Consider the following 13,234-nt stretch of genomic DNA (forward strand, 5'->3'; position numbering starts at 1 on the left):
TGTTTACTTGAGCTCACAAGAAAAGATGTAAAAGGAGTTGAGTGTTCCTTTCCAACTGTTGAAGAGCCGTACCATACTGTTCTAGCTGGCCATTAAAATAGGAGTGACCACATGCATGGAGAAGGACTTATCCAAGTTTAATTTTGAATACAATTTGGAAAATGTGCAGTCACAGATTTTAGGCCCATTTCGTACCTGAACCTATATGTTTTACAAGGAAGGACATATGCCTCTAGAAAGCTTTATGATTCTTCTTTTCAATGCAAGACATGGAGTATGATTTGGCATTTCCTACATAATGTTATGACCATTTTTTTTTCCAAGGGTGCAGAGCTGACTGCCAGAATTTAAAAATGTATTAATTCCGAGTTCTTTGAGTTTGTCCATGCCTTTTCAACTTTCTAAGTCCAGTTTTTCTGGAGTAGTTCATGAATCTTGTTATATGTGATTCATTGTAATTAGTTCTCTTGGAAATTACTCAAGCTTGGGGGGTTGTTTGAAGCAAGTCTAGGGACATGTAAGAACTAATAAAAATTAGGTTGGTATGAAGTCTAGGGACATGTAAGGCAGAAGATGAAGTAATATCATTGGTCACTCTAACTGTCCCCTTCCTAGCAATGGGGATATGTGAACCATCTGCTGTAGAGACTTTGTCTCTATCAAAGCACAACTGATAGGAACTGAAAAGGGTAGGGACATTAGTCATGTGCTCAGTTGCTCCTGAGTCTATAATCCAGGGAGGTCCCTCCTTACCTGAAAGTGGATGCAAGATTTGCAGTTGCATATGAACTACCTGTATGTGCAAAAGAAGTGGTGTAGTTGGCTCCTGCACCCTGCTGTCCATTTGGAAGGCTAGAACTAGTTGTATCTTTCTTATTCATAAGCTGTCCAAACCTCTCCAATTCTGTTCTCACTGCTGCTACTGCAATGGATTCCCAATCAGTTTGGGAAAGAGGGGCCAAAGAGTCTCCTGTAGTGGCCACATTTGCATTTCCCTTCTTGTTCCTTATCTGGGTAGGCATAAAATTTAGATGAAGCTTCCAACAAGTATCCCTGGTATGCTTAGACTTCTTACAATAATCACACACCAAGTCCTTCTTATCCTCCCTTCTAGTCTCACTACTCCCCCTATCACCATTTGGCTTAGGTTTGTGTTGAGCAGGAGTAGAAGGAGAAGAAGAAAGGAGGAAGGAAGAAGAAGAAGAAGAAGAAGAAGAAGAAGAGGCAATTGAGTTGAGGCCTCAAAAGTTCTGCTTTAGTCGAGTGAAGCATTGTGTTTATACTATACTGGCCGTACAACACAATAGGACAGTAAAATCACAAAAATACCCCTGCGGGTACTAAACCTGTGTACAATACATATAATACACCTGTCAACACTCCCCCTCAAGTTGGGGCATAGATATCAATCATGCCCAACTTGTCACAGAGACCTTGGTGTCTGGAATGGTTTAGCCCTTCTGTAAAGATGTCTACTAGTTGGTTTTCAGAGCTGATGTATGGAGTGCATACTTCACCTATGATGATTTTCTCTCTGATAAAGTGCTTGTCAGCTTCGATGTGCTTTGTTCTATCATGTAGTACTGGGTTGACAGTGATACTTATAGCTACCTTGTTGTCACAGAGCAGAGTCATGGGTTTACCAACTGGAAAACTCAACTCTCAATAAATTCCTTATCCACATACCTTCGGCTACTCCGTGTGCCATTGCATGGTACTCAGCTTCAGCACTGGATCTAGCTACCATGGTTTGCTTCTTACTCCTCCAAGTAACAAGGTTCCCTCCTACAAAGGTGCAGTAACCACTAGTAGACCTTCTGTCACTTTGAGATCTAGCCCAATCCGCATCTGTGTAAATTTCAACTCTCAAATGTCCATGTTTCTGGAATAATAAGCCAGCACCCGGGAACTTCTTAAGATACCGCAGTATTCTCTCCGTTTCTTCAAGATGAGTGGACCTAGGTGCATGCATGAACTGGATGAGGACACCAACAGCATATGCTATGTCTGGATGAGTCATAGAGAGGTACAACAGTCTCCCTACAAGCCTCTGAAATTGCTTCACATCCTTAAGAGGTTCACCTTGGCTGTCACTTAACTTGTGGTTGGGGTCAATGGGAGAGTCAGCTGGTTTAGCCCCAATCTTTCCAGTGTCCTTAAGCAAATCTAGGACATATTTTCTTTAGGAGATGAAGATACCCTTTTTTGATCGGGCAACCTCAATTCCAAGGAAGTATTTTACGGGTCCTAGATCTTTCACTTCGAACTGAGTGGCAAGGAAGTCCTTCAAACTTTGAATTTCATCCTTCCAGTCACCAGAAACAATTATGTCATCCACATATACTATTAGGGCAGCCATTATACCTTCTACTCTTTTTACAAATAGTGTGTGATCTGACTGACATTGCTTGCATCCCCTCTGCTGAATTGCAGTATGAAATCTACTGAACCAAGCTCTTGGTGATTGCTTCAGCCCATATAAAGACATCTTCAACTTGCACACCTTTTGTTCACTTCCTTGAGCCAAAAAAACGGGGGGTTGAACCATATAAACTTCCTCTTCAAGGTCACCATTCAAGAAGGCGTTCTTGATGTCAAGCTGATGTAAATTCAGATTGGCAGCAAGAGAAAAAAGGACTCTAATAGAGTTCATTTTGGCAACAGGGGCAAAGGCTTCAGCATAATCAACCCCATACACTTGAGTAAAACCCTTTGCCACTAAACGAGCTTTATACCTCTCCACGGTTCCATCAGCCCCATGCTTAACAGTAAACACCCATTTACATCCAACTGGATCCTTTCCCTTAGGGAGATCAACAAGTTCCCACGTGCCATTCTTATGAAGAGCATAAATTTCTTCTTTCATGGCCTTCGTCCATTCTGGTATTGAGAAAGCTTCTGCCACATTCTTGGGAATAGGGATACTGTCAATGGAGGTAAGAAAAACACGAAATGAAGGTGAGATGTTCTCATAGGAAACAAAGTTGGAAATGGAGTGTTTAGTGGTGCACGACCAAACACCTTTCCTATGGGCAATGGGAAGGTCAAGATCATTAGCAACAGGGAGGTTGAGAGTCAAGTTACCAGAGTGAGTATGATCTTCCCCCAAGGAATTTGATGGCATTTGAGGTACGGTTTCTGGATTCTCCATAGCTCTTGAACCTGGTTGGCCTTTACGATGATGAGAAAAAACACGGAAAGGTGGAGGATCAGAAGGAGAAGGGGGAGAAGGAGGAGTAGGAAAAGGAGGAAGTTGAACCAGTTTCTCCTCATGCCTACACTCCCCCTGAGGAGAAACAGGAAAGAAGGGCTCATCCTCAAAGAAGGTAATATCCATGGAGACATAGAATTTTTGACAAATAGGATCAAAGCAACGATACCCTTTTTGAGAGAATGAGCAGCCAAGAAATATGCACGGGATAGCACGAGAGTCCAATTTCCCCCGGGTGGGAGATAGGTTTTGGACAAAGCACCGACAACCAAAAACACGAGGAGGAATAGAAAGAAGAGGGGCCTTAGGAAAGAAAAGCTGATGTGGGGCTTTGTACTCTAACCAACGAGAGGGCATTCGGTTAATGAGGTATGTAGAACAAAGGACGGCCTCAAGCCAAAATCGTTTGGGAACATTCATGTGGAGTAGTAAACCTCGTGCCACTTCAAGAAGGTGTCGGTTCTTTCGTTCAACCACACCATTTTGTTGTGGCGTGCGGGCACAAGAGCTCCGATGAAGTGAGCAATGTGAAGCAAAGAACTACGTGAGGTCACTATGAAAAAATTCTTTTGCATTGTTTGATTAAAATATTTAGATTTTGGTATGAAATTGGGTGAAGACCATCCGCTGAAAATCTTGGATAGTTTTTGGTACTTCCTCACGGGTTCGCATTGGATATACCCAAGTGTATCTGGAATAATCGTCAATGAAGGTAATGAAGTACTTTTAGCCACTCTCAGAAGGTAAAGTAACAGGGCCCTACACATTAGAATGCACAATGTGAAAAGGAAACTCATATTTACTATTTCTTTGAGGAAATTGAGTTCTACAATGCTTGCTTAACTGACGCGTTTGACAAGAAAAATTAGAAACAGACATAGACTTACACAGTTCTGGGAAAACAACTTTCAAGGACTCAAAAGACAAATGACCTAGATGACAATGCCACAAATACATCTTACTCTTTCTGAACTGACTCATAGACTCTGTAACATGATGGCCAGCCATATTCTCTAGCATATAGAGTCCATCAACCATACGTCCCCTACCAATCGTCCTCCCCGAGGACAGATCCTGTATCACACAATAGGAAGGGAAAAAGGTCACAAAACAGTTTAAGGAATTTGTAACACTACTGAGTGAAAACAAATTCATAGGGAATTTTGGAACATGAAGAACATTAGAAAGAGTAAGGCCGAGGGGAAGAGAGAGAGTTCCTTGACTAGCTATGGAAGTGTATGATCCATCAACTAGTCTCACTTTATCTCTTCTGAAAAGAGGGTGATAAGTTTGAAAGTAAGAAGACATACCAGTCATGTGTTTTTACGCTCCAGAATCAATGATCCATTGGAGAGTCAAGGTCGTGAGAAGCAACATGGAAAGCTGTGGCAGGATTACCTGATGTGGATGCAAAAGAGGTGGTGGGAGGAGCATCCATCTGGCGAATAGCTCTACCATAAAGGTCCAAATGGTCAAGGAAGGAGTTTACAATATCCTCCCTTGGGTCAGATCTAGAGTAGCTATGTTGGCCATGTGGTGTTCGAGTCACAGTAGAAGTGGAGGGCTGATTCTCCCGAGTAACCATATTGGCCATGTGGTGTTTCTTGGTACCTTGTTGCCCGGGTCTTCTAATTACATATGAGCCTTGCTTCTTAGGGATCTTGAGCCCACTTTGGTTTCCCATGGAGATCCCAACAAGTATCTTTGGTGTGCCAGGGCTTCTGATAATTTGTGCACCACAATTTTTCCTTATCTTTTGCTTTCTTTTGGAGATCCCCTCTCTTGGAAGAAGGGCCACCGCTAGTAGAGGAACCCCCCTTTGCTGCCAGCACAATTGCATCCCCTCCGGTGTTGTTCATCAAGTTTCTTTTGCTCTCTTCAGATTGGACAAGAGCGTAGACCTCCTGAATTGAAGGAAGATCCTTAGAACTTAGAATTTGTACTCTGATGGATTCATAGATAGGATTGAGACCATGTAAAAAGCAAAACACCCTTTGCTGTGAGACCAGTTTTTGTACAATTTTGCATCTTCATCACACTTCCAATCAATATTCTGATAATGGTCAAACTCCTTCCAAACAGTTGTCAAGTCAGAGTAATAAACTGATAAACTCCTCTCCCCCTGTTTACAAGTAGATGAAGCCGCTTGCAGTTGATAAATCTTGGCATAGTGTCGAAGTTCAGAATGTGGATTTTGCCTGTTCCTAGATCTCATTTGCAGTTTCAGCCCACATGAAGTTCTTCCTTATATGCGGTTGCATGGAGATCAAAAGCCAAGACATAACCATATTGTTCTCTTGATCACATCTATCATGTTCTGCATTTCCAAAAGTTGATTATTTGATTCTTCCATTTATGTAGCCTATTTTTCCCCTTGCAGTTATGTATAGTTTGATCCCCCTTGACCACTCTAGGTAGTTTAACCCATCAAGAGGAACAACAGCCATAGGGAAGGATAGGTCACTGTTCCCACTCATTCCATTCAGCATTGTGGAGATTCCAGATGTAGCTGAATCTTCACTATTCATGATTCTAGGTTTAGAAGTACACAAAACCAAAGGCACACTACCTTACAGAGCTGCTACAGTCCACAACTAGGCACTTGCAGATTTTCGGTTTCACAGAGAACCAAGCACAAACACTGCAGCTGTAGTACTAGGTTGTATGGCCTACACTGTGTAGGAGTCCACTAAACAATATACGAACTGCACTTGTAGTGTAACCAGGTCTGAATGACCTACAGTTTTACAACTTTAATATAGCTTCTCAACTGAAAAAAAAAACTCAGTAGGAACAGCAATACGAGTGGTGGTTCACCACACCTAATCGGCTGATATCCACTTCCAGGGCAGCCGAACAGTCACTTAGGGTCTAGGGTTCATCAACAGTCCCTTAGAGAGCTGAATAGAGCAACACACAATCAGAGGAAGGGGGACAGTCCCTACTCAGATTTTGGGACATCAACAGTCGTACAAGAAGAGAACCATAAACAGAAAAAAATCAGTTTAGTACCTAGGTCACCCGAACTGTGAATAGGCAGTACAGTCATGGACTCAAACTTCTCTTCAGATCAGAACCTCCTTCGTACATCTGGGATGGTTTTCTACAGTCTTCTTAGCCGAGCAACTCCGGTTACCAGCACCTAAGGCTGAAGGATGAAGGAAGAAGAAGAAAAACTTGTAGCAGAACCCTTTTCTGTGCTAGGAAGTTGAACAGTCATCTTTCTTGTAGCAGAACCCTACTCGGCAGTGGAGACTAGCAGCAGCACTAGAGAATGCTTCCTCTTCCTTGTCGTCGAGCATCAGGACTATAGCTTCTATGCAGCAGTGGAGAGAGACCTCAGCTGGTTGTTTTCCAGTTCTGGACGGTCCTGCTCTGATACCATGTTGAGCAGGAGAAGGAGAAGAAGAAAGGAGGAAAGAGGAAGAAGAAGAAGAAGAGGCAACTGAGTTGAGGCCTCAAAAGTTCAGCTTCAGTCGAGTGAAGCATTGTATTTGTACTATACTGGCCGTACAACACAATAGGACTGTAAAATTACAAAAAGACCCCTGCGGGTACTAAACCTGTGTACAGTACATATAATACACCTGTCAACAATTTGGTTGTACTAACCATAGCCGACTGGTCAATCCCGGGCTGTCTCAGCATGACATTCCTCCTGCTCTCCTCTCTAGAAACAAAGGCTTAGGCTTGAGAGAGTGTCACACTCTCCCTAGAAAGAATATGCTGCCTAGCAATGTCAAATTCAGGGTTCAGCCCTACCAAGAACTCAAAAACCCTATATTTCTCTACCAGTTTTTGATAGGTTACTGCATCATTTATACTTTCCCATACCATAGTTTCTAAGTGATCTATTTCCTGCCAAAGGGTTTTTAGCATGGAGAAATACATGGCAAGGGGTTTTTCTCCCTATTTTATACTAATCACCTGATTCCTTAACTAATAGGCTTTGGTTACATTTTGCTTCTGAGAGTAGGTTTCAGTCACTCCATCCCAAATCCCCTTAGCAGTATTAGCCCATAGGAAATTTTTTCCAATATGAGGTAACATAGAATTACACAGCCAGGACATTACCATGTGATTCTCTTGCACCCATAAGGAAGAATCTGTATAAGGTTTCTTCTCCTCCCAGTGATGTATCCTAATTTTCCACGGGCACCAATAGCCATCTTGGCTGATTGTGTCCACTCTAAATAATTTGTACCATCAAGTTTTACTGTAGTAATGATTCCGGACCCAAAAATATCATTACTACCTCCAACACCCAGTCCCATGGTACCGGTGGATTCCACTTCGGTACTCCAAACTCTCCATCTTACTTTAAACAGTTCAATAGTAAGGAAAAAAATAGATTGGAGATCTTCCAAAAGCAATTCAATATCACACACACAGAAACCAACCCTTCTGGAAGAAGAAAACCCTATTCGGAGAGAAATCTCTCTCCTCCCCATGCCTCCCAACAGAGAGAAGAGTGAATCGATCACTCCAGGAGGCTCAGAAAAATCCAGAAACTTAACCGCCCTCTTTAGAATAACAAAAGAAAACTAACAATACCTGGGCACCCAAGATTAGATAAAAAACAAAGAGTCCAACTTTTCTGGGACTCTTCCCTGTACTCTAGTTCTTCTTGATTTTGATGTCGAACAGTAGATCACCTTCCTGATGACTAGATCCCACCAAAAAATTCAAGAACTGGGCAATCTATAGCAAATCGATCAGCCCTTTGTTACTTCATGCAATCAGCTGATCTAGGGCTGCATGAGAATGCTTCAAGAAACCCTAGCCGATGGCTCTAATACCAAGTAGAAATCTGCTGAATTCAAAAATATGAACAGAAAAAGTAGTTTCTTGAAGAGAGAAGGAAGAGAGAAGGAGAAGAAGAGATCTTGAAAAGAAAAGAGAGCAATAATCTGGCCGCCCCCTTCACTTATTATTTATACTAAAAATATAAGAGCAGTACAAACAGCATATATAAGACTCAAAAGCATAATAAAATTTGGACTCACATAACTACTGTGGTCCCACCACCTATCTAACAACTAACATAAAACATCTAATCATAAAACAACACAAAACTGATTAATCTTCAAAACTAAGAAGGGATTCTTGTATCTTGCTCTTATCTCTTTGGTGGATTCCCTGAGTGGTGAGAATGCCTATTTGAGTTCTATTTTGTTTCTCTTCCTCAGACTTATTGTGAGATTTTTTTTTTTTCTGACATCAAGTTGGTATCTGAGCTTTGTTCATTACTTTGGGAGTTTAAGGCTTTTAGTTTGCTCCAATGGTTCATGGACATGGCTTGGTGAAGTAGTGATTGTTTTCCACGAGAGAGAGACCTGTATGATGTTGAAATGGATGAGTTGAGGAGGAAAATGCAGCAACTCCAACAACATCTAGAGTGCTTTGAAGCCTTGAGTCATGATGCATCATGATTTTGATCAGGAATAGTTTCATGAGGAAAGAGAAAAGATTAACCCCTTCCATCATGAAGTATTGAGTGAAGAGGCTTTTTCCTATCATCATGCTCTAGGGAATGATAGCTTCCATTGAGATTTTCACAGCAAGGTGGAAATTTTTGAATTTGAATGAAGGATATACCTGATCATCTAAAGGTGAAGCTTGTGGCTATCAAATTGAAGAAACATGCTTCTATTTGGTGGAAGCACCTCAAAATCCAGTGAACTTGTGAAGGAAAGAGCCGACAAGAAGAGTGAATTGTAGGAGAAAGATTTCTGATGGGTCTAGTGACACACCTGTATTATTTTATTAGGGTGACTTACTAACATGAAAGGAGATAATAGTGCTCCTGTGCTAATAATGAAGCACAAAGTAGAACTTTACAACAACATTGATGTTTATACTTTTGTAATGCCTAGAAATGAACATGTCTACCAGGGTATGAAATAGATGGAGGGTTGTGCATCAGATGAATATTTATATGCTTTTTGTTTAAATAGTTTATTTTTCTGTTGCATTTCTTTGTAGAGTCATCGGCTGCATTGATACATCATGTTGGACATAAATTCCATGAGGTATTTCAATTGAAACAAGGATGTTATGCTGATCTTCCTCCTGCTAAGATTTCTGAAATGCTGAAATCAACCAGTTTGGATGTAATTTCCTGCACCTTTTTCTTGTAAATAATACTCAATATCATGCCTCCAATTCATTCTCACCTTCCCCCTTTCAATTATGTTATTTATTTATTGCAGAATGCTCCCACTCAGTCACTGTTAAGTGTTGTAAATGGAATTTTAGATGAAAGTATTGAAAGGAAGAATGGGGAAATACCTCATGTATGACAGTGAGCAAACAAATCAATTTTATATTAATGAATGAACATGTGAATAACAGAACCTCTAATGCAGTATTCTTTGTGAAGCGTGTGGCATGTCTATTGAGAAAAGTTGTACAAGAGATTGAACGGCGGATTTCTACTCAAGCAGAGCACTTAAGAACTGTAATATATTTCAAGGAATTGGTTTTTTGAAATTAAATTATTTGTTCTCCTTTATAACTATTATTATTATTATTATTATTATTATTATTATTATTATTATTATTATTATTTTCTTGTTTCTGCAGCAAAACAATCTCTACAAGGCTCGTGAAGAGAAGTATAAATCTAGGATCAGAGTACTTGAAGCCCTTGCAGCTGGGACTAATGAGAAGACCAAGGTGTTTGAGCAATTGATAATCATACATTTTGAACTGTTTGGGCAATAGGCATGGGCATATTTTAGGTTCTTTATTATACCAGTAATGTTCACTCTTTTAATTTGAAAATGGTTTTTGTACAGATTGTTAATGAACTTCAGCAGACAAAGGTCCAAATCTGGTTATTGATCTCATTTTCTTCTTTCCAAGATAATACCAGTTCTTTATTACAACTCTTGTTCATCTTCAATTTCATCGTCTTTTTTCTATTCTTTTTTTTTACATAGATCCATAGATCCTTGGTTCACACTTTATATACTGCTATTTCTTTGTGCATATCACAATTTTTTAAATCTGGATCAGAGATCAGACTGGGAAGCAATGCAGTTCCTGGTTAATCAAGCAGTTCAACCTCTTGACTGGCAAAATGCCTCTAAAACATATAACTGGAAAGCTACCTGGTTCCTGGTTTTCCTTACTAATTGGATGATCCAGTTCAGTTTTCAAAATATTGGTGTATCATATCTTTCATTTTCAATATTTTCTTGGATCCATCTGTATAGTTGCAAAATTTGTTAATGAAAATTTTTGCCTCTGAACTGGATGAACACATTTTTAGGACACTGCAATATGCAATGAATTAGGATGTGGTTTATTTTTATAGTACATAACTAAAAGATGCACCTATATGTCTGGAAATCTGTTAAATGAATTATGGTTTGGTTCTTTTGTTGATTCTGGTAGGAATTCCTTACTATGTTTCTGTTGATTGTGGGATTCCATATTGCAAATTGTACGTTTTGATACATAAACTGGTTCTGAGTGGTGGCTTCCTATATTGGTTGGATCTTTTTTTAATCCATTTTATGAGGGATGTATTTATTGTTATAATTAGGTTAATAAATTAAAGGGTAGGGAATCCATACATTCTCTAAACCTGCTTTGTCATTCTTTCAGTCCCTGCTTCTTATTCTCCTCCACTTCCTCCTCTTTTCCTACAATTTAACCTTGTATAAGAATTAATTCAGTGGCAACAAAGAGACTGAAGATAAAGCAGAATGAGGTTGTTGATGTAGGACCAGCTCAGTTCTAGTCCTTAGAGAATGTTGAATTGTCTTCTTCGATCAGAATTTTATGGCTGTTGATGGCTGTAATGGCTTCTTGAAGGAATAAGAGATAAAATAGGGAGAGAAAGAAGAGAGAAAATACCTGGGATCACACTAGGGCATACTCACCATAGTTAGCATAAGCTGAAGAAAACTCAATAAATTTCTTTGCTCTTTGTTTAAAACGTCCATACATACTTATAGACTCTAAACTCATAATAATCCTAGGAGTCAAACTGTTTGACTCATAATAGTCATAGGAGTCAAACTGTTAGACTCAATAATCCTAGTAGGACTCAAACTAAGCTGTCAACTGTCATATCTTATTTCAATTCAAAGAAGACTCAATAACTCTAATCCTACTTATGCAATGACTCTGAAATTTTGAACATAAACAAAATATAACTAGACAAGTTAAACCCTATCATTGGACCCCACAGAAAAGTGCAAAATGACAAAAATACCCCTACTGAGTACTGTCAAAAAATACTGAAATACATAAAATTTCATAAACTTCCAATTTTGACTCTTCAGCTCCTGCATCATTTGTCCACACAACAGTAGAATTCAGCCACAAGTATTAATGATCAAATAAAAACAGGTGAATAGAAGAAGCAAGAAGAATTCCTAATATAGTTGTTGACTATGGTAGAAACGGAAAAGAATTCTTTTTTTTTTTTTAAGATAACAGAAAAAATTTATTGAAACAAAAAGAAGATACAAGGAAGCTGAAAAGCAATCACCCGAAAAGAAAGGCCGACCCAAACAAAAACCCGATGAGAACAAAACAAACCCAAATCAACCATCAAACTAAAAAGACCCAACTAACGAAATCCCCTTACCCATAACAATACACTACAGAATAAAAGGCGAAACAAACCAGAAATCAAAACAGCCCGATGCCCAGCAAAATCCCAAGAAATACACCCAAACCGCAACTTGCCACTTCAAGCATCTTTCTCAGCTTTTTGAGTACAGTTTTGTTGTCGTTTGTTGACTGATCCTTTGGGTTTCTGACGAGCTTGTTAGGTCCCATTCCGAATAGTCCACCCTTTAACCTTGTGAAAACCTTAGAGACTGGGATCTGCTGTTGGGATCTTTTATTCCTTTGATTTCTGAATCTTCTGACTGTGTTTAGATTCTCCACCGCTGCTTTAGGATTCCCTGCTGGATTTTGACCCCTGTCTTCAATCACCAACCCCTCAACCACTTCTTTTGGCTTCTCTCCGCAACCTCTGGCAATCGCTTCCATCTCTTGCCTTGTTGAGTTATTGCAATTAGGATTAACCGCTGGCAGATTTATCAAACCTTTATTCTTCCCAGATGTTTCCTCCACAGATCTAAAGGCTTCTTTTGCAAATTCCTCCCCTCCTAGAAAAAAAGGCCCAATATTTTGCTAACTTTCACTCCCCTATTCACTACTTCCTCATTGTTAGCAGTGTTTTCTACCAAATGAGGCTCATTGATCATTGGTTCAGACTTATTTTCCTTCCCTGAATCCACTTCCATCCCCTCCTCTCTAATCTCTAATCTCCTCTAGAGGGAAAGTTCTGTACTTTTTCCTCTTATATGTTCTAAACCCCCCCCCTCAATTCTTACCTTCTTCACCTTCGCTTTGCTCTCCTTCAATCCCCAAATCTTTCTTCCCTCCTTCCTTCCCTTCTACACATCTGTCCCCTTCTCCTTCTTTATTCCCCCACCTCTCTTCCACAATTCTTATTTCCTTTGCTCCTTCAGTCTCAATCCTCTAATCTCCCTTTAAGTTCTCCCCCTCTTTAGTGGCTCTGCTTTCATTCCTTCTTGTCGAGAAGAGGATTTCGAACTCACCCTCTCTCAGCCCCCTAACACTGTTTTATTAGATATATTTGAATAATTACAAAGAGGCCCTTGGTTGGGCAAGAATTTACAAAGAACTTAATATTGACAGGATGAGCCCAAAATAACAAGAAGAATAAACAACCTATGGGCCATTCGGCCCATCTTCTCTACATCAAGGTTAGAGGATTGTCTTCCATGATGTTTCCTTCTATTGCCACTTCTTGCTCTCCCCCAGCCACTCCCTTTATCCTTTCCAGACCTTCTTCTTTTTTATTCTTGGTGGCCAACAATTCTTCCCTATCTTTCTTTTTGTCCTGTTACAAGATTCTGAACTTAGATTCCGCTTGCACAGAGTTGGAGCAGGCATAGGATTGCGAAATCATAGCGAAGTGCTGGCTCGTAGGATTAGGAAATCCCTACCTTCTATCGTTGCACCAAATCA

The 13,234-nt window shown here is 40.0% G+C and overlaps 1 protein-coding gene across 2 annotated transcripts in view; it reads left to right on the top strand.

Moving 5' to 3' along the window:
• The window catches only part of LOC148873403 (kinesin-like protein KIN-14C), a 127,422-nt gene that overhangs the window by 6,036 nt on the left and 108,152 nt on the right, over positions 1–13,234 (top strand). The window contains exons 5-9 of one of the 2 annotated variants that reach the window (XM_088975188.1): positions 9,197–9,324; positions 9,424–9,507; positions 9,594–9,671; positions 9,797–9,889; positions 10,012–10,038. In XM_088975188.1, the coding sequence (XP_088831314.1) occupies positions 9,197–9,324; positions 9,424–9,507; positions 9,594–9,671; positions 9,797–9,889; positions 10,012–10,038 (410 nt within the window). The remainder of the gene's footprint in view (positions 1–9,196; positions 9,325–9,423; positions 9,508–9,593; positions 9,672–9,796; positions 9,890–10,011; positions 10,039–13,234) is intronic. The other variant, XM_088975192.1, reaches the window with a different exon arrangement.

This window comes from Nelumbo lutea, chromosome 1 (genome assembly GCF_056320005.1).
Source record: "Nelumbo lutea isolate HS-2025 chromosome 1, American lotus-T2T, whole genome shotgun sequence".
Classification (NCBI taxonomy): domain Eukaryota; kingdom Viridiplantae; phylum Streptophyta; class Magnoliopsida; order Proteales; family Nelumbonaceae; genus Nelumbo; species Nelumbo lutea.